The sequence below is a fragment of the Festucalex cinctus genome, chromosome 5 (assembly GCF_051991245.1).
Source record: "Festucalex cinctus isolate MCC-2025b chromosome 5, RoL_Fcin_1.0, whole genome shotgun sequence".
In the NCBI taxonomy this organism is placed as follows: Eukaryota; Metazoa; Chordata; class Actinopteri; order Syngnathiformes; family Syngnathidae; genus Festucalex; species Festucalex cinctus.
Genome location: NC_135415.1, coordinates 9,542,422 through 9,564,672, shown reverse-complemented (window position 1 = coordinate 9,564,672; position 22,251 = coordinate 9,542,422). Strand labels below are relative to the sequence as shown.

At 41.0% G+C, this 22,251-nt stretch overlaps 1 protein-coding gene across 4 annotated transcripts in view; it reads left to right on the top strand.

Annotated features, from left to right (window-relative positions):
• ap1b1 (adaptor related protein complex 1 subunit beta 1) overlaps positions 1–22,251 on the top strand; it is a 30,083-nt gene that overhangs the window by 6,635 nt on the left and 1,197 nt on the right. For 2 of the 4 annotated variants that reach the window (XM_077521634.1, XM_077521633.1), the window contains exons 11-23: positions 2,189–2,354; positions 2,629–2,727; positions 2,813–3,072; positions 3,502–3,703; positions 3,840–3,860; positions 4,053–4,139; positions 5,004–5,033; positions 5,109–5,246; positions 5,328–5,473; positions 5,556–5,685; positions 17,580–17,664; positions 17,948–18,034; positions 18,399–18,553. In XM_077521634.1, the coding sequence (XP_077377760.1) occupies positions 2,189–2,354; positions 2,629–2,727; positions 2,813–3,072; positions 3,502–3,703; positions 3,840–3,860; positions 4,053–4,139; positions 5,004–5,033; positions 5,109–5,246; positions 5,328–5,473; positions 5,556–5,685; positions 17,580–17,664; positions 17,948–18,034; positions 18,399–18,553 (1,606 nt within the window). The remainder of the gene's footprint in view (positions 1–2,188; positions 2,355–2,628; positions 2,728–2,812; positions 3,073–3,501; positions 3,704–3,839; positions 3,861–4,052; positions 4,140–5,003; positions 5,034–5,108; positions 5,247–5,327; positions 5,474–5,555; positions 5,686–17,579; positions 17,665–17,947; positions 18,035–18,398; positions 18,554–22,251) is intronic. The other 2 variants (XM_077521635.1, XM_077521636.1) reach the window with 2 other exon arrangements.

The window sequence follows — 22,251 nt, the reverse complement described above, 5'->3', positions numbered from 1 at the left end:
AGCTGCGGTGCGGAGCGACTGCGGCGATGCGGAAGGTTTCCACAAGCGTGCTGTTTTTTCCAGATACTGCATGCGAAATTTCATGAATCTGAAGAAATGACACGAGCCGGACAGGAAGTCGGCCGTCTCGCATCAAGGTAAATGCGGTATATTTCAAAATAAAACCGTTTGCGAACTCATTTTTTGTGAGGGAATCTAGCTAGCTACATAGCATGACATGAGTCGGACGTTTAAGACAAAAAATGAGCTCAGAATAAATTAAACATGACTAAATGACACTATTTAAACACAAAGCGTACTTACCCATGGTAGAACAGCCATTGTAGAAGTCCCAGAAATAATGTCCAAAAAGCATATTGATGTAACAAGTTAACAACAGACAAGCGTGGCTATTGTTTACAAATAGGACTCTATATACACGGTTATTATTGGTAAACTCAACTCTCCAGTGTGAACCCCACGTAATCTTGTGGTCTGTCAGTAGCAGATTTCCGGACACGCAACGCACACGGTGTGAATTGCAGTCCTTGCGGAAGCCGTACGGAAAACGCACCGTGTCCTTTCCGCAGCTGGGGTGAATTGGGCTCTTCCCTGACTCACTCATCCAATCACAAATCACACTCAAGGTTCTAGATTCTAGGTTCTAGGTTTTGAGGTTCTGGAACTAAATTGTGGTGACCCTGCCAAAATCAACATAATTGATTTAGTGTATCTTGAAGTGCAGTCGTCCACAAACATGGAGTGGACGGCGCTGTGCGGTTACGGACGTGCCATGTCGATCTAGTTGGCATATCTGTGGTTCCCAGAACGTATCCAGACTTACTGTAACAAACCAGGTTTTATTGCGTTTATTGCGTTGTGTTAGTATGTTTGTGGATTATGAGTCAGAAAACAGGTGAACTGTCGTTACCTGAGCCCTGAGCAAGTATGATGTCATTTTAAGTCGGCAGGAAGTGGCAAAATGGCCGACCCCTAAAAATGGATAAAAACAGGTGCATTTTGATGCTATACTCATATTACACAATCACAATATTATTCTGAATGTCGCGTTTAGACTAGTGGGGATACATGCAACATATAAATACTTTTTTTGTGCTCACCCTACTCTTTAATGCACTGGTTCTCAACCTGGGTCCCTGGGGACCCTTATCCAGCCTCTTATCCATGTCTCCCTCAGCCAACACGGGTGATTGAAACGATCATCTTATCAGCAACCTCTGCTTTAAGCCTGACAACGATCCTTACCTGTGTTGGTTGAGGGAGACATGGAAAACAGGCTGTATAGGGCTCCCCAGGACCAGTGTTGAAAACCACTGCTTTAATGGACAACCCCTCCCCTTGTTCACCCATTAAATCAAGGTTTCACTGTATTTATATTGTACGAAAGGCGAAGCAATCAATGTGCCACAGCTGCAAAAGGTCACCATGAGACATCAAAGAGTACCTGTCTGATCACTGTTTCATCTCTCAGTGCATGTGTAAGCGCATCGACCGTTAACTGCAATCCGTTTTCCACACTCTTGAGATGTCTGGCATGCCTGGTATAGCCAGAATCGAATGTGTTTACATTTGTGTGTCAGATTAGAAACTTTCTGGCAAGAATTGAAACCAACAAGACTACACAGTACAGTGGTACCTTGACTTGTCCATTTTTTATTTTATTTTTTTTTTTAAATGGTCCAGAGGAAAAGAAAAAATGCATATTTGACATATTTAACCACATATTTTTGCTTAATTGGAATTTGCATATTGGAAAGGCATGAAGGCATATATTCTTTATCCTCTGTGAAAAGTGATATTACTGCATAGTGGTGATGGTCTTTTACGTTTCAGTGTCAAATCTACATTACAGAGTCAGCATTTTTGGGAGCGATAACCAAATTTAAATAAACGATCACCCACCTGATCAAGATGAAGCAATATGTCTAGTAATGTTTATTTACTGCATGTAATTGGGTAATGTTTTGGAAGTACCAATGAACATTTTCTCAAGCGTTTATCCTTATAAACAAGCAGTGATTTGAATATGAAACAATGAACAAAAAAGCAGGGCTTGATTTTTTTTTTAAATTTTTTTTTATTTTATTTATATTTTTATTTTATTTATTTATTTATTTATTTAGTAACAAGCCATTCTCTTTTTTTCATTTATTTGTGACATTTTGAGTGCATTTCATGTTATTTGTAGGTATGAAAGTGTGATTGCCACTTTGTGTGAAAACCTGGACTCACTGGATGAGCCGGAAGCACGTGCAGCCATGATTTGGATTGTGGGCGAATATGCGGAGCGCATCGACAACGCTGATGAGCTACTTGAGAGCTTTTTGGAGGGTTTCCATGATGAAAGCACTCAGGTGGGTTTAGGAGAATACAAGCCGATGGCCATTTTAATGTCAATATGGAAACGGGCCTCACTGTCACGGTTGGGAAATTCCATTTGATTGCTTTAATTGAACTGTAAAATGACATTTATGAGAAACCTGAGCAGTATGGTAAGGTGTGTGTTAAAAGCAATCGTTTAAAGATCGGACAAAAAGATTCCCTACAGTTAACCTTGGGCAAATTCAATGTTTTTCAGGTAATTGAGAGGTTTTAAAAAATTCTGCTTCTTTTCATTCTGTAATTCAGGTGCAGCTACAGCTTTTAACAGCCATTGTTAAGTTGTTCCTCAAGAAGCCGACGGAGACCCAAGAGTTGGTGCAGCAGGTCCTCAGCCTGGCAACTCAGGTAAGAATAATCCATTTCCATGCCACTGCTCTCAATTGCATGGACATTAGGTGTTAATGTTTCCTCCTAATGTGTCTTTCACCAGGACTCTGATAATCCAGACCTGAGGGATCGTGGCTACATCTACTGGCGTCTGCTCTCCACTGACCCAGTGGCTGCTAAGGAAGTGGTTCTGGCTGAGAAGCCTCTAATCTCCGAGGAGACCGACTTGATTGAACCCACACTGCTGGAGGAGCTCATATGCCACATCGGTACTCTGGCCTCCGTCTATCACAAGCCGCCCAGTGCTTTTGTCGAGGGCAGCCGTGGCGTTCAGCACAAGAGACTCCCCGGCAGCGCTGGATCGTGAGTCACTCTCCACTTGTTTGAGACCCGCACTGCAGGAAGTGCAGATATGAAGTGCATTGCGTTCCTCGGGGTACTTGAAATTCTTTGAATGAAAATGTGGAATGATGGGAATAGCTCCTGTTGCTAATTAATAACAGCTTAGCTTGTCATCGTCAGAGAAAAAAAAATCCAGACTATCTTTTTGGTTCTGTTGCATAGCTTACATCAGTATTGAAGCAGTAAGAGCATTATTCCAGGATGACAAGAATAGAGACAAACACGCACTCACTAAATAATGCAATAGCCCCCTTTTATCCAAGTATGAATGACTCAATTTAGGTTCCTACAGTTCTTATAAGTATAAATATTGTATTGATTCATCTTACAAAGGAAAGTCTACTTCCAAACTGGTAATATTTGACTTTTTCTTCACCCTCTTTCTACTAGCGGGGAAAATGCAGAGAGCCCGGACACAGGTTCTGCTCCTGTTGCTTCTGAGGCGCCCCCTGCCGTTATCCCGTCTCAGGACCTTCTGGGAGATCTGCTCAATCTAGACCTGACACCTACAAGCACAACTGGACCACCACCACCCTCCTCTGGCCTGCAGATGGGCGCTATGGACCTACTTGGAGGAGGACTGGATAGCCTGGTAAAACCTTTCGACAATTACTTTGAATGTTTTTGCTTTGCCTCGTGTGCTATCTCTTTCCTTTTTATTATGCTGTTTATTTTTTTTCTTTCCACTAAGTTATGTTTTCCTTCCTTGTTCAATGCTGCACCTGCAGATGGGGGATGAGTCTGAGCCGGTAACGACACGGAGGGGAGGGAACATTTTGAACCCATTTTAAGCATTACAATTAATTTGTCCACATCTGAATTTATTCTCATGCATAATTTCATTTATCATCTTTTACCTGTTACCATGATATGTAGTTGGACACAGGGCCCCATCTATTGTTTACCTGTGGGATCTGCAATCTGTTTCATCTTTCAATCAGCCGCCCGTTCCCTTGCGGACGGACACTCCTCAGTCACCACAGCCCCCCCATCAGTCCCCTTCGCCCCCAGATTACAGCCCCACTGAGGTTGGACTGGCGAGAGACTACAATGCACTCTTGTCCCCTGATGTACCACTGTGACCTCTAGATTAATTTACCAATTCATCTGATCTGTGCTTAACTCATTTGCTCCCGCATAAATATGTTCTCTTTTAAATATTACCCATGTCCCAAAGATGTATTTATATTTTTCTTATGTTGGAGTATACAGAAGGCTTTGATGCATCCTCTGAACTGAAAGAACGGTTGAAGCAAATGGTAGTTATTACAAAAAACGGCCAGCAGGTGGCAGTATGAGTATGAGATCAAGCAGGGTCATGTTGCAACAAGCTGTTTTCCCTAGTTTTAAACAGATTTGTGAATAATGATGAAACTTGGCTATATTCTAATGCTAATTGATGCGAAATGGATAGAAATATCCTTTTTTTTTTTTTCCCCTGATTGAAAGAAGAGACTCTTTTGGTAGGTTCCATGTTTTTATCCCAATAGAACACAATCTGTGGGCCTTGCAAAATCAATCAAAATCCAGTAAAACAGCCTGGAGCAAAGGGGGCTGCTTCAGTGAAAATGGTCGGGAGTGAATGAGTTAATGTTTCCATAGTCTTGATATTCGGTTTTGTTGTTGTTTTAAGAAACGTTAACAGTGTGTATTGTTTAAGTGACACCCCACTTCCTACACACAATAGTTTACCATTATCATTGTTTATCACGACTTTTTTTACACCACTTTCATCCCTCTTAGCGAGCAGTGTATACTCAGTAAAATGTTTTATCCTCCCCTCCTAGTTCCCATGCTTGCAGCTGCTCACTCATCATCCAACCTCCTCAAACCTGCACAATATCACTTCATGTTACACAAGTCGATAACCTAACCTTTTGTTTCACTTCTAGCTTGGCGGAGACCTTGGAGGAAGTCCCGCTGTAAGTTGTTGTAATTCACCTCGACCTTCAAGCAGCTTTGCGCCGATTCATTGATTTTTGTTTCCTGACCTGCAGATGACAGCTGGCTTTGGTGCACCGCCCACTGCCGGACCGCCGTCTTTCACCGCCCCTGTAAGTGGGGGTCTTGACGACCTGTTTGACCTTGGCGGTGGAGTTGGCATGCAAATGGGAGCCTATGTACCTCCTAAAACGGTGAGTTAAAAGAATATGTGCTGTTGAATTTGTTGGGAACATCACTGGGTTTCTTATTGATAGAAGTGATTCTTTTTCTAGCTTTGGCTTCCAGCTATGAAGGCGAAGGGTCTGGAGATTTCAGGCACATTTGGTCGTCGAGCTGGGATTGTTCAAATGGAGATGACCCTCACAAATAAAGCAATGAGTGTCATGACTGATTTTGCCATTCAGTTCAACAGAAATAGGTAACATCTTTTTAGTTAGGTGTCAGCAGTTGAATGTACACAGTTTTGTCGTTTAAACTCGTTTTCTCCTCCCTGGCTTTAGTTTTGGTTTGGCTCCTGCTGGTCCTCTCCAGGTTCTTACTCCAGTTAGCCCAAACCAGAGTATAGAAGCGGTCCTTCCTCTCAATACTGTGGGGCCTGTCATGAAGATGGAACCTCTCAATAACCTGCAGGTAAGGCATTCAAAATGGGCGGAAGACTTCCTGTGTACTACTAAATCTGTATTTTGCATTGGTCTATATCAGGAATGGGCAACTTAAATATTAGAGTGGGGTTGGGGGGCGCAATTTTTCACAAAACTCTACTGTGGGGCCATGCATAGCCTAACCAGATGTATGACAAAAATTCTATTTTAATAGAGACAAAATACATGCCGGCCTGCAACTAAATACAACTGCAGGTGCCGAACTACAACAATGTGGGGTCTATTGAAGTCAAGTCATCTTTATTTATATAGTAGAGGAAACGTGTTTATAATTTCGCCACCAAAAAAACCAAACATTTTTTATTTTTTTTTTAAATTGAGTGGTCCATAGGCCGCCAGTTGCCCACCCCTAGTCTAGAATTATCATCCAGCGTTACCCTCTAAAATGATGCAAAAATGTGATGACCTGATGATTATCAGAGGATCATCATGACTTGTCAGGAGACCCCAAAAACAGCTTCTTTGATCAACCATTAAAATTTGCATAGCTTCTTTGATCAACCATTAAAATTTGCATCGTCAGAGAGAGCAAACCTTTTCCAACACTTTAGATTGGTCAATAATAAACACGTGTGGACTGACCAATAATATAGATTTGTGGAAAAAATATAAAATTTAACAAACTGTGAGATAGATACTCCAGCGATATTCTCGATGCATAAACATAGGGCTGGGCAATATGACCCAAAATTCATATCACGGTATAAACTGCATCCCTTCATGGTAACGGTATATATCACAGTATAGAATGAAGTGTTTTGTTTTGTTTTGTTTTTAATATAAATAATTTGCTTACTGGTTTACACGGTCTTTTATAGAAGCTACATTTATTAAAAAACAAAGAAAGATTAAATCGTCTTTGGATAGCATATATTGTGCAAATCTCAAATCAAAATTAAGTCAGCACCCTCTGGTGCAAAATAGTGCAAACAAAAAATATTGCTGATATTTTAAATGAAAACAGTAGCCTACAACTGGCTTATAGTAGGTATTCACGTGAAGATCACAAGGGCATGCACAAGTGGCCATTGGTTTTATATAACACAAAAAGACTGAAATAGTGATGAAAAATTAAGCTTCATCAACCACTTGTGATTATTTTTTTTACTCTTATTTGTTACTCTGAGTGCGAGCTATGCGCAAGGCTGGGACGCAGATGATATGATGTCATCAACATGCGATATGCGATTATGTCATCAACATGCGCTACCGTGGTAAGATGGTAGAGTCAAAATCTCTTAACTTCGGCAAAATGTATACCTTTATATGTACCATTTATATTGCCCAGCCCTATTAAAACACCAAAAATATTTAGTGGTTCAATTATTTCTTTAACTTAATTCATGACTGAATAATGTGATTCTGCTCTTAGTCTAAACATTTTTGTTTCTAACACATTAGCGCCATGCAGTAGTTTGAATTAGACAGAATAGTAGAAGGAGCAGGAGCTGTTGAAAGAAGATAAGAGCTTCTACAGGTGCGGGGCAATCCTTAGTGGTCATGCAACATGTGGTTCCTTTGTTTCACTTCGCCTTCTCCGGCTTTCTATTTCGCTTTGATGGGCACCACGTTCTAGTTTGACACACTCGCAGATAATTTCAAAAAGAATTTTTTGTCATTCTTCAGTGCTGATGGAAGGTAGTGTCCCAGAACATTATTAAGAGTACTCTTTTCACCACTGATGTGTGGTTACAGTTTTTGTAGCCTCCACACTGACTGAAACATTTTATGGCAATTGTTCACATTAAAGAGAAAAGCTTCCATGGCTGAGGACAGAAGCATTGTGACTGCAGGCTATTCATAATTAATGGCAGTCACCTGCTGCGTTGAGCCGGGCTCCAAACCCTCAAGTGATCAGTTTAGCTAAGATAGCAGATTGCTTCATTAACTGCAGCCGCATTAATCATTCATCATTACTTCAACTTTAACTCCCTGACTCTGGGTTTAAAATGTTCCTCTTACTCATGTAGGTGGTCTTAAGTAGCAACTTGTGGTAACAGCTGGAGCTTGACAAGAGTTGATTGTTAGTTGTAGATCTCAAGTTCAGTACACACCATGATAACTGTTATTGTCAACAAGAAATATCCTCTGTGAAAGAATTAGGTTTCCGAATACTGCAGCAGTCGCTAAATTACTTGTACACTCGTAACGATTTTGTGTGCTGATGGTGGCTGTGTAAGCGCGTGATCAAAAGGAGCAGTATGTGCTGCACTACCAGGATGTACAATTAGACTACCAATGTGTGACTGAGCTGAACAAAAGCACACTGATTAGAGTTGTCGATGCCCAACCACATGCCTAGTGATATGCTGCAATGAAAAAGTTGCGACCCTTGACCCCTTGGCTGTTCTAACTGACAATTGGTAGAGCCGAGCATTGTGTGATTATTTGACGTATGTATGTGTATGTATATGTGTATATATGTATATATATGTGTATGTATATGTATATGTATGGATAATGGGTTACGAAATAGAATATGAATTTATATTATGCATAGGCTATATAGTAATAATAATAATAATAATAATAATAATATAAAAATATATTCTTAAAAAAAAAAATTAATAATAATAATAATAATAATAATCTCGCTTAGGTCACCATTTACTGGTGTATTGTTATGTTGAATCCCCCACAGATTTCCTTCACACTCACTTCCCCCCACGTTTCTTCACTATTATACTTATCTACTTGCTATCTCTCTCTTTATATAAATTATATAAATTGCCTAATTACTCTTTTGCTATCCTACAATATGTTAATATTAATAAGCAGCTTATATAGATGTATACATAAGACTGAGTCTATATTGCTTGTATGCAGAAATTAGTTCTGGTCTCCTGGAATGTGTGTGGCGCTCGCTCCCAGGCAAAAAGAATAAAAATTTTAGACCATCTCTCAAAATTTAAGGCAGATATTTGTCTCCTACAAGAAACCCACTTACAAAAATCAGAAGAAAAATTATTTATAGATAAAAATTTTAGTCAAGTTTACTCTGCCTCCTATAATAGTAGACAAAGAGGTGTCTCTATACTTATACATAAGAATTTATTCTTTACTCTAAATAATATAGTAACAGATTTAGAGGGCCGATATATTATTATCCAGGTAACTATATTTAATAAAGTATATACAATTGGTAATTGATATGCCCCAAATAATGATGACCCTGATTTTTTCCATGAATTTTTCTCTCGGTTACTCGATTTAGCAACAAATTCTACTATTATTATTGGAGGTGATTTTAACACGGTCTTGAACCCGTTAATAGATCGTTCTAATAATACGATATATACAAGGCGATTACGATCCGCTAAAGTAATAGATGAATATATGGAGGATTTTGGCCTCAGCGATGGCTGGAGACTTCAAAACCCAACTAAGAAGGAATTTACTTTCTTCTCTGCTGTGCACCGATCATTCTCAAGAATTGATTTTTTCCTTACAAATAATTCTATTGTTGATAAAACTGCTATAAAAATACATTCTATAATTATAAGTGATCATGCACCAGTCTCCCTCACTCTACAAATTGACTCTACCTTTAAACCTCCCCCGATATGGCGTTTTAACATCTCATTACTGAAAGACGTAGAGTTTGATAAAATTATTAGAAGGGAGTGGGCAGATTTTTTGGAAATAAATGACTCTCCAAATATATCTCCATCTCTTCTCTGGGAAGCAGGGAAAGCGGTAATTAGAGGGAAAATTATATCATATTCAACTTATAAAAAGAAACAGGATCAAAAATTAGAAAAATACCTGGAAGATAAAATTAAACAACTAACGGATGAATATGTATTAAACCCAAATAATCAAATATGGATAGAACTACAGAATATAAAAATACAGTTAGATAACATGTTATCTAAAAAGACAGAGTTTATAATACAACAGTTGAGATATAATAATTTTGAACATAATAATAAATCAGGTAAATTCCTGGCAAATCAACTTCAACGGAATCGGGAAAAATCTCTTATAACGGCTATTAAAGATATAAATGGTGAATGCACACAATCACCAGAAGAAATTAACCATATTTTTTATAACTATTATCGAAATCTATACACAGAAATTAATAGACCTAACCCTGAATATATTGAGGAATTCCTAAACAGCTTAAATATACCTCAGTTATCTATTGAACATAAAGATATTCTCGATACCCCGCTTACTATAGATGAGTTGTATCGTGCTTTAGACAGTATGCCTAATGGCAGAGCACCTGGTCCAGACGGCTTTCCGGCTATATTTTTTAAACATTTCTGGTTAATGTTTGCTCCATTATTTCTAAGAGTAGTAACTGAAATTAAAAGTAAAGGTGATATACGTCAAGATATGAATATAGCAGCAATTAAACTTTTATTAAAGCCAGAAAAAGACCCTACCCTCCCGTCAAGTTACCGACCGATATCACTAATTAATACCGATATTAAAATTATCGCTAAGGCCTTGGCATCTCGATTAGAGACGGTAATCTCGACAATTATTCATAGTGATCAAACAGGTTTTATTAAAGGTCGTCATTCTACTAATAATATTAGGAGACTCTTTAACTTGATTAGTATGTCACAGCGGTATGATAAAAAGGCAGTTGTTATTTCGCTGGACGCAGAAAAAGCATTCGATAAAGTTAACTGGTCCTTCCTCTTTGCTGTCTTAAATAAATTCGGCTTCGGGGAGTCATTCATTCAATGGGTCTCAATATTATATGATTCTCCTAAAGCTACAGTTACTACTAATGGGATTACATCACAGAGTTTTACTTTACAAAGGGGAACAAGACAAGGGTGCCCAATTTCTCCTTTATTATTTGCTATATTTATTGAGCCGCTTGCATTAGCTATACGTCAGGATAGACGGATCCAAGGAATCCACTCCGGGACAATAGAACATAAAATTAATCTATATGCCGATGATATATTACTCTATTTAGAAGAACCTGCTATCTCGCTAGGGGAAGCATTTAAATTAATAACTAAATTCTCTCACTTATCAGATTACTCTATTAACTGGACAAAATCAACATTATTACCTATTACAGAAAATTCATGGAATCCTACAAGTCAGGATCCACACTACTCCTTTCCTACAGGTAATTTAAAATACTTAGGTGTTAAAATTTCACCTAAGTTAACTGAATTAACTTCTTTAAATTTTTCACCATTATTGGATAGTATCCGTAGTGACCTGGAGCGCTGGAATAATCTTCCGATCTCTTTAATAGGACGGATAGCTACTATAAAAATGAAAGTTTTACCAAAGATTAATTATTTATTTTCAATGATTCCATTTAAACCTACGTCTAACTGGTTCCAATCGCTGGACTCTGCTATCATAAAATTCTATTGGAATAAAAAAAAAGCCAAAATTAGTCTATCTACTCTTCAGGAAAGTAAATCTAAAGGAGGTTTAGAGGCACCAAACTTTATGTACTATTATTTAGCTAATCAACTACAATATCTTGTGCTATGGACACAACCCAACAGAGATACTAACTGTTGGTTGGAATTGGAGCAGAAGGATTGTAATAATCTTAGACTGTCAGATTTACTCTTTATTACAAAATCAATAAGACGACATAATTGTTTTAAAAACCCAATGATAGCCGCCACCCTGACTGCCTGGTGGAAGGCATTAGAAATTACAAACTCCCAATTGGCGCCCTGTGGGCTCTCTCCCATTTGGCATAACCCCGACTTTCAACTTAATAATCAGTCGTTCCATTTAAGCCTATGGGAGCAGAAAGGAATTACACACCTTCATCATCTTTTCTCAGATAATAAGTTTATATCGTATACAAACTTGGTCCAGAAATATGAAATAAAAAAGGGAAATTTCTTACATTATCTGCAAGTTAAAAATATGGTTAAGAAACAAATCCCAACACTTCAGGATACGCTCCAACTGCCTGTCTTAGCTAAAGATATTATAAAGCTTTCTCCAACAACAATAAAGAAAATATCAAAAATATATAAGTTATTTTTATACACAAATAAAACGTACTTACCGACTTTAAAATGGGAAAAAGACTTGTCTATAGTTCCGGAACCAGACTTTTGGACCCAAATCTGTGAAAATGTATTTAAAATGACCAAACAGACAAATTTGCAACTTATCCAATATAAGATACTTCATAGAACATATATTACACAATATATGATGAAAAAAATGGGACTCTCTGACTCCGACATTTGTCTCCAGTGCTCACAAAACACTGCCGATACTTATCTTCATGCTTTATGGTCATGTACTCCAGTGCTGCATTTCTGGACTAAAATCTTGGGAAAGCTCGCTGATATATTAAACTGTAGGCTTCCTTTATCTCCAAGATTGTGTTTACTAGGTGACTTAACAATAACTGAGCTACCATGTAAACAATCTCAATCTATATTTATAGCCCTTACTATTGCTAAAAAAATAATCCTTGTCAATTGGAAAAATAAACAATCTCTAAATATCGACCACTGGTTAAACTTACTAATAAATTATATCTCAATGGAAAAAATCTCTGCCTTAAATAAAAATCAAGTATCAAGATTTAAACAAATATGGTCTATGTACATAGAATATTTTAATCTCAATTTGGCAACTTAATCCTGCCAAGATTCTGCCTGTTAACGAGAGCCACCACATCGTTACAACTTCTGTTTTCGCTGCTCCTGTATTTGGTATTTTGTATCTGATTGTTTTTATTTTTATATAGTCAGGAACCTAGTTGCTGCTAGTGGGCTCGAGCATACCACACTATACGACACTATACTCAATAACTCCTTAAGATCTATTTCTAGTGGGCACTAAGCATCAACACTTGGTGTTACTGCATGCTAATTAGTCAATTTTCTTGACGCCGTCCCCTGTGGTCGGGCGGGGGTGGTTCTGCCCCCCCCCCGTTGTCTGCTCGGTGGCGGTTGCGTCTTGGCCGCTCCCTGGGCCCCCTGTGGGGTGCGGTGTTGGGGTGCTTCCCCTGGTGCCCGGGGCGGTGCCGTCCCGGCGCGGTCCGCTGCTCCGTGCCCGGCGGCGCGGTTCGGGGTGGGTGGGCCTCCGGTGTGCCCCGTGGTTCCCTCTCCCCTCCCCCTTCCTCCCCCCCGTCGCCTCTCCCACCTCGCCTCCTCCCGCCCATCCTCCTCTGCCTCCCGGTCCCTTTTCCCTTGTCGCCCTCCCTCCTCCTCTCCCCCCCCGCCTCCTGCCCTGCAGCCGCCCTTTCGCCTTCTTGTCGTCTTCTCCCCGCTTCCCCCGCCCCCCCCCCCCCCCTTCCCTGTCTGCCCTGCGGCCCCTCCCCCTCCCTCTCCCTGGGCCTGGGGCTCCCTCCCCGGCCCGGGCGTCGGGCTCCGGGGGCCGGGCGAGGGTTTGGGGCCTGCCCCACTCCGGTATAACTCCTGGCGCCCCGGGCGGGCTCCGGTGGCCGGTGGGCTGTCCGGTAGCCCTGCTGCGCTGGCTGTCCGCCCATTGTGGTGCCGGGTGGATGAGGTGGGGGGCGGGTGGGGGTGGGGGTGCTGGGGGGCGGGCGTGCCACCTACACCCGCCGGGTTGGGTGAGGCCCCGCTGGTCGCTCCTCTTACTCACTTCACTAGCTTGCACTATACACTTTGTAAATATACACATAGGGCACACAACACATTTCTTGGTGGGGTGGGGAAGGGTGGAAACACCGTCTTCACCCTTCAACTCCCCTCCAATTTTAATGCACCTCACGTCCAAGGGGAGGGGTGAGTTGGGGCGGGGAGCCATCAGAGGGGATGGACTGCAGTGCCTGGCAGCGCTGTGGTCCCCCCCATTTGTGTCCCTGCCCCACCACTTTGTCCCTCCAGTCCCTTTTTTAATGCACCACACATATACATATTCATTTTTTTGGGGGGGATACGGGTGTGTCGGAGTAGGGGAAATTGTTTCCCTCTGCTCCGACTCACCTGCTCCCAATTTTAATGCACCACACGCACACACTTGTATATACACTGGGTGGGGCCACATTCACGGTGTAAGGGTAGAGCTCGCCAGTCGGCGAGCTGGCGGACTCAGTAACAGGGTTAGGTGTCACTAGTACTCTGGCGTGACGACCGGGGCCTCTCCCCACCGGGCTCGGTGTTCTGGTGTTCCGCCTTCTCCCCTGGTGCTTCCTCCTCTGCTTCCCCCCTCCCGCCGCTGTGCAAATCTCGTGCGGCTGGAGGTGGGGTGGGCACATCTTCCCTCTCTGCGCTGCTGCCCGGTGCCGGGGCGGCTTGTTTGGGGGGGGTGGAGGTATGGGTGGGTGGGGGGTTGGGTGCTGGGGGTCGGGGTGTGTTCGGGGGTTTGGGGGTCGGGGGTGGTGGGGCCTGGGTCGTGGTGGATGGCGGGTTTGGGTGGGGTGCGGGGGGGTCGTGGGGGGATGGGGGCTGGGGACCGGTGGGGCGCTGTGGGGGCCCGCTAGGCCTCGTTCTGCGGCCTTGGGCTCGGGGGTGTGGGCCGGGGCTGGGGCGGGGGTGTTCCGGGTGTCTGGGTCGGCTCGCCGACCGGTGTCCGCTCGGGTGGCTTGGGGGTGGCCTTGGTGCTGCCGCGGCCTGGGGATTCCGGGGGGGGGGGGGGGGGGGGGGGGGTGCTCGCTTTGCTGGACCGCGGTTGACGGCTTCTTTCTTTGGTGGTGGTCCTTATGCATGCCAGATCCGTCGCACCAGCATCTACTGAAACTCAACAGAAGTACCCTCTCCCTCCCACAGCCCCTTGAATCAGTTGGTGCTGGTGTCTGTGGTTCTCACTTTGCTTTATCTATCCTTCCCTCCTTCCTCTCTTTAGTTTTTCCTCTGGTCACTTGAGATCTTAATTTATTAGAAGTATGAGGTTTCTGGGGTTGGCATAAGACTCCGGTTTTGTAACCACGCAGGAGGGGTCTTGTTGGTGCTGGACTTCACTTTGATGGATTGGATGTACTGGCTTCTATTGATCTCACTCTGCCTTATCGATCCTTCCCTCCTTCCTCTCTTTAGTTTTTCCTCTGGGCTCTTGAGATCTCGCTAAATTTGCTGGAATTTAGAGGCTTCCGGGGTTGGCGTAAGACTTTGATTTTGTAATCATGGGGAAGGCAGGAAGTGTTTGGTCGGTGCTGGATGTCACTTTGATTTACCTTTCTTTTCTCTTTATTTCTTTTTTTTTCTGACCTTTTCTCTGGTCTCCTGACCATTTAAATCTCACGACTCTGGCAAGATTCTGAAGTACCTGGTTAAGGCGAAGGGTAATGGGATATTTATAAGGTTTTAGGTGAATGAATGAGTATAAATTTATACGTATTTGCACGCACGCACACGCACGCACGCAAACGCAAACGCACGCACGCACGCACGCAAACGCACGCACGCAAACGCACGCACGCAAACGCACGCAAACGCACGCACACATACACACACAAAAAAAAAAAAAAAAAAAAAGAGCAATGATGACGAGACGTTGAATCGGTAAGACTACCGAATGAACAATTCTGAGCTCTTCAAAAAAAAAAAAAAAAAAAAAAAAAAAAAAAAAGAAAAAGTTGCGACCCTGATGTAACTCTTTGACTGCCAAAAACGTTTAATAACGATAAGTAAAATCAAGATGTATGCTGCCATAAACGTGAAATGTTATCTACGTTTTTTTTTTTTCTTCTTAAATGGACGGAGCAACGTCTAAGTGCAGCGTTGCCTGGTCAATGGGTTGTGGAATCAAAAACACAACCTAACTGTGGCCAGCAGATGGCAGCATTGTGTCTTTTCAATGGGCTGCTGGTGCATGGAATTACAATGAAATGTGACAGAATCTAATGGAATCTGATGAATGCTCGTAATTGGCGAAATAGCACTGTGGAGTTTTTTTTTTTTTTTCCCCCCATAACGTGTGGCAGTAAAAGAGTTAAGGTTGCCCTTAGTGTTTTTTTTTTTTTTTTTTTTTTAATTCTTATTATTATAATACCCACATGGAATGATTGTCAAAGAAGAAGCGGATTGGCTGATAGCTCTTGGCAATAATACAACCCCTAGCAAAAAGTATGGAATCATAAGTCTTGGACGGTTTATTCTGTAGATCAAACTCAGATAAAAAGCATGAAACAATCGTAAGGTCATTCCAAAGTGCAACATCTTGGCTTTCAGAAACACTAAAAGAAATGAAGAAAAAACATTGTGCTGGTCAGTAAATGTTACTTTTATACAGTAAGTGCAGGGAAATAAATATGGAATCACTCCATTCTGAAGAAAAAAAAAATATGAAACTGCTCCATTTTGAGCAGAATATAAGGACACACCCAGTCAATTTCCTTTCCTTAATTGGGCACCTGCCTCAAATTACATCTGCTCGTTAGTCAGCAGTTAAAAACAGTGCAGTTATCACACCTTGGAGGGCTGCTAGTCCAAGTGGATTGGCAAGAATAATGGCTCCAACAAGGGAGATGTCTCTTGAGACCAAAGACAGGATTATCAAAGTTCTTGGAGAAGGTAACTCTACACGTATGGTTGCCAAAGATGTGGGCTGTTCACAGTCAGCTGTATCGAAGAGCTGGACCAAGTACAAACAGCATGGGAAGGTTGTTGAAGTCAAGCGTACTGGTAGACCAAGGAAGACATATAAGCGTTAAGACAAACAACTAAAGGCCATATGTCTTGAAATCAGAAAATGCACAACAAGACAACTAAAGAAGAAATGGGAGGAAGCTGGAGTCAATGTATGTAACAGAACTCTGCTAAATCGCTTAAAGGAAATTGGATTTACATACAGAAAAGCTAAAAGGAAACCAACATTGACGCTTAAACAAAAAAGAAGAAGACTGCAATGGGCTAAGGAGAGGCAATCATGGCCTGTGGATGACTGGATGAAGGTTATCTTCAGTGATAGTCACGAATCTGCATTGGACGAGGTGATGACGCTGGAATTTTGTTTGGTGCTGAGGACTGCCTAAAGAAAACGTCAAAATTCCCACAGTCCTTGATGATATGGGGCTGCATGTCAGGCAATGGCACTGGGGAGATGGCTGTGGTTAAATCTTCACTAAATGCACAAGTTTACATTGACATTTTGGACAGCTTTCTTATCCCTTCAATTGAAAAACTGTTTCGGGATGATGAAATCATTTTCCAAGAGGACAATGCATCATGCCACAGGGCAAAAACTGTGAAAGCATTCCTTGGAGAAAGATGCACCCAGTCAATGTCATGGCCTGCAAATAGCCCAGATCTCAACCCAATTGAAATCCTGTGGTGGAAATTGAAAAAAAAAAAAAAAGGTTCATGCCAGCTCCAAATGGCAGATGAGTATTCAGTATGAGGGCGGACTCTGACACTTTCATTGGTCCACTGTGACATGTTTGGTAATTTCATTGGTCAGATATGACGAAAATTGAAGCTCGTCAGTAAAAATTCATAAATAAATCGCAGCACATTAAAAGCCGCAGGGTTCAAAGCATGGGGAAGAAAGCAGTGTCTTACAGTTCAGGAATTACTGTATAGTTAAATATCATTGTTGAACAGTCATAAGGATATTGGACATAGAAAAGAAAATCATCACCATTCACTGCAAAGTAGTTTTTGTATATCATTGATGCCGTTAGTGGTAGAGCTTCGCTGCATTGCCTCGGACAGAAATGTTTTTCTTCTGTGAGCTAAAAATAAGGTCATCAGAATGGGAAGGTCGATCAATATTTTATCAGTATTGTAGTAAACACATTTTTAATTGAAAGGCAGAAAATCTTCCAGTGCACATGGACCCGAGTTCCTCCATTTTTGTGAATAAAATTTGTGCTATGTGACATAAGGTATGAGTGACTACAAAAGATCGTATAACACTTGACAAGTAATTATTCTTGCATTGCGCTCTCTTGCTATCGTCTTCCTTCCCCCTTGAACACTGCTGCTCTCCTAGGTGGCCGTGAAGAACAACATTGACGTCTTCTACTTCAGCTGCCAGTACCCCATCAGCATGCTCTTCGTAGAGGACGGGAAGATGGGTTAGTGCGTTTGCTGCAGCTCTTCACTCCATGCTCTCAAATCCCTCTAATGTGACTATCTGTTCGTAATGGCGTTATTGGCCGATTGCCTATTAGATGTAATGTAGAGGTTCATATGCACAATTATGTGTGTTTTATATATATGTTTTTTACATATTGCTTATGTTTGGGAGTCCAGTCTTGTTCAAAACAAGAGTGTCTCCCATGCAATGTTTGTTTACTGATATTGTCTCATTAGCACAAAGACTTTGCACTCACCATGTGCTTATCTTGTCATGTGCAGAGCGACAGGTGTTCCTTGCCACATGGAAAGACATTCCGAATGAAAATGAGTCGAAGTACCAGCTCAACGACTGCCATCTTAACTCAGGTGATACCATGGAGTCAAGTCACACATCATATAGCGTGACAAATATGAAATTCATTGAAGCAAATTGTATTTAATGACAATTCATAAGCTTCAGTCCCTATTTGCGTTGGATAATTTGGTTTTATGCAAGCATCAGAGGAGCTGAGCTAGAGAAGAAATGCTAATGACAGCTTAATGGATATTTTCCCTCACCGATAATTCTTTTTCGTTTGAGCAGAAAAATGGGTGGATTACAGGCTAGTGCGTCACATCAGCAAGCCAGACCCTGTGGAGGACCTTTTTATTTGGGAATTGTTGATTATAATTGTAAGTCCTGACATGCAGTGATATTGCGGCTCGAATGAGATTTTCTTTGTTTTCAAAGATGCGGTCTCAAGCAAACTGCAAGGAAGCAACATCTTCACTATCGCTAAGCGAACCGTGGAGGGTCAGGACATGCTGTACCAGTCCATGAAACTCACCAATGGAATTTGGGTGCTTGCGGAGCTCAGGGCCCAGGCAGGAAACCCCAACTACACGGTGAGTTCACACAGGATTTCCAAACGTTTTCAGCTGAACACCTAAGACCATAAAAGTTGCTTCCTGCTCCAAGCCTAAATTTGATAAAAATAACCCCAGTAAACATAAAAGGCAGTTTTTAAATGTTTTGATTTATCAAGTAAAAAACTATTCAAAGCTTCCTGAACCTGCGTGTAATAATGATCACAGCAAGTCAACTCTACTTCATGGCTTAAAAATAAATAAAATTGGAGTGGTCAAAGTCAGACTTGAATGCAATTGAAATGCTGTGACATGATCATTTAAAATAAAAAATAAAAAATCATTCGAGTTCAAAGACCCTCCAGTGTTGCTGAATTAAAGCAATTCTGGAAGGAAAAGTGGGTCAAGAAATCTCCATGGATGTGAAGACTCATTGAGAGTTAGAGAAATTGCTTGATCTCAGTTGTTGCTGCTGAGGGTCGCCCAACCAGTTATGTTTCGGGGGCAACTACTTTTTTTACTCAAATACTACATTTATACTTACTTAGGTTATTTTAAACAATCATTTTCTCCCAAAAATGTATAAATACGTTGTTTTAGATGTATTACAATGTTTTCCAATGACGTATTTATACGTTATTTTTTTTATGCTAGAGCAGCCTCTCAAACTCCAGAGAATGGGTGAAAAAATAGTAATTACAAAAACGGCCAGCAGGTGGCAGCAGAGTATAATAAATAAATCAACTAGGGCCATGATGAAAACAAGACGTTTCCTCACAATTCTAAGCAGATTTGTGAATAATGATGAAACTTAGATGTATTCTAATACTAATTGCTGCAAAACGGAAACAAATAGAAATATACTTTTTTTTTTTTTTTTTTTTTTTTATCTGCTGAAAGAAGAGACTTTAACATTTCTTTTGGCAGGTTCCATGTTTTTATAGCAATAGAACACAATATTCTGTGGGCCTTGCAAAATCCAGTAAAACAGGCGGGAGCGAAGGGGGTTGCTTCAGTAAAAAATGACTGGGAGGGAATGAGTTAAAGTGTGTGTGTGTGGGGGGGAAGAACTATGCATAAAATAAGAATTTGAGAAAATACTTTCTCATGGCAATGTATGTCAGCTAATGATTATCTGACAATATTCAAGATTTTACCAACCCCAAATTGACTGGAAGACTAGGGTTCAGCACTTGCAGATTTTAATGAATGTGTTTGGAAGTTAAGACAATTTGAGCAGTTTCAACAGTCTCCTTCTGACCTTCCTTTCTGGTTAAATTGAACTGTAGATGAATCAGTGAAGAATTCTATTGACAGGTCTGTAATTATTTTATATACAGGCCTACGTGGATGTTGATGAGTTGAAAAAGATGATAGATAGCGTTGTGCAATAATGAGGGAGTAGGAGGAGAGAGTGACTGGGAAGGCAGGCGATGATTGCTCTTTGACTCCAATACGAGTTTGTGTGTTTGTGTCAGTGCGTGCCTATTTTGTCACGCTCCATGTCTGAGCTTGTCTCCATCTTGATGGATCATGTTTGACTTTACACTTTCTGGATGATGGGTCCTGAATGACAACCTTGGTGTGACCTCCCGGCTGCTTCTGCTGCTCACATCATCTTTTTGTATCTTCTGACTAGACGACTCCATGTGACACGTGTTCATTTTCAACAATCAGAATTTGAAACGGTTGTGAGAAATGCGATATGCCTGTGAGTCTTCTAATTCCAGGTAATTTCATTCTAAAGGGCATTTTTCAAAGATGGCGTGCGTGTTTGATGCAGCTTGTTTATGGGATCTGATTAGACTGCGCAGGTGTACCTAACGTTTGGACAGGCCAGCGATTTGTTATTCCTTACTTCTTTGCGAGACACAAACTGACGTAAAAGAGTGTTTAAATAATTGATGTCTATTACTTTTTAATATATTCTGTTCACAGTTTGCATTTGATGATTACACTTTCTTCGACTCAGCAGTTTGTGGGTGTCGGTGTTTGGATGCACGTTGAGGTTGTTGCTCGTTAGCAATGAAAAGAAAAGCTGGTTCACCGTTTGTTCTGTCACTTGTCTCTGAGCTTGCGGGCTGCTTGCACTTTGTTCCTTGGCATGGCACGCTGAAGCCACGTCGGTGGTGGCTATTTTTAGATGAGAAAGAGAGAATGAAGCCCTGCCACTGCGTCTTTTTTGGTCTACGTTGCATTCTGAAAGAAAATATGTTAACACTAATTGTTACAACCGCTGAACACAGACGTGAAATAGTTTCACTTTAGCAGCCTTCTCCCTAAAGAAGCACCTTAATTGGCTTCAGTTCTCCCATGATGCTTTACTTCTAAGTTCTTGCCCTTGCATATTATATTCTTGGCCCAGTTCTGCACTCCCCTTTTCTACCAGCTTTGACTTAACCTAAACACTCAGCATCTTAACTGTGCAAGCAAATGTCACAGAAGCAAAATGGGAGGAACAATTTAAGCCGAGTTGGACATGTTGGAAAAATGGGGCACGTCTTATCTTTTGGACACATTCTCATCTGCTATCTCGTGTCCCCATAGCAACTGTGTGACCAATGATGTCGGCCTGCTTGTCTCCCCCTTCTCCCCTCTTCGGATGGTAATTGAGTTGCTTTTGGTTAAACCAAGTTTGAGCATAAATTCTTGTACTGACCACCTCATTATAATGGGTTGTACAACAGATAGATTTGCCTTATGTATATATGTATGGGGCATGTTATGAAAGAAGACCCACAGAGATCACAGAAATAACTTTAATCTGAAAAAAATAATAAATAAAACATTTTATGAAAATCAACCACTGAAAGTCATTGCTTTTTGAATTGTGATGTTTCAAGCGAATTATTTCAGGCCTGGACAAAAATGGCGGTTCCCTGAGAAAAGATTGAAAATAATTTGTCCTCCAACTTTTAATCAGCACTCTAAAAATAGTTGGGTCAAAAGTAACCCAATTATGGATTAAAAATGAACTGATCCACTTTATGGGTCATTTTGACCCCTTTTGTGTTTAAAAAATAATAATAAATAAATAAAAATTATTGACCCAAAGTTGGGTTAAATTAACCCAAGTAGAGGATCTAACCCAACTTTATGCATTGTTGTATACAAGATGGTTTTTGGGTTGTTTTTTTTTTTCTTTTGGTGCAAAACAACCTAGAAAGTTTGATCAAATTGACCCAAGTAGATGATCTGACCCAATTTTCTGGGTTGTTTTAGACAAAAGACCTAATTTTTTACTCTGTTGGGTCAAATAAGCCCAAGTAGAGGATCTGACCCAACTTTATGGGTTGTTTTTATTTTTCTAGAAAATTACCCAATTTTTGACCCAAAGTTGTGTCCAATTAACCCAAGTAGACGATCTGATCCAACTTTATGGGTGTTTGATACAAAGTGACCCAAGTTTAGACTCAAAGTTGGATCAAATTGACCCAAGTAGATGATCTGACCCAACTGTCTGGGTTGTTTTATACAAAGTGACCCAATTTTTGACCCAATGTTGGGTCAAATTGACCGAAGTAGACCATCTGAGCCATTTTTATGGGTTGTTTGATACAAAGTAACCCAAGTTTAGACTCAAAGTTGGGTCAAATTGACCCAAGAAGATTATTTTTGACCCATAATTGGGTTATATTTTTGTCCCAACTGTTTTTAGAGGGAGTCAGTTGGCCTATTTAAAAGGTTGACAGGTAGTCACTGTGCTGTTTGGGGATGTGTCTGTACCACACTAAAGA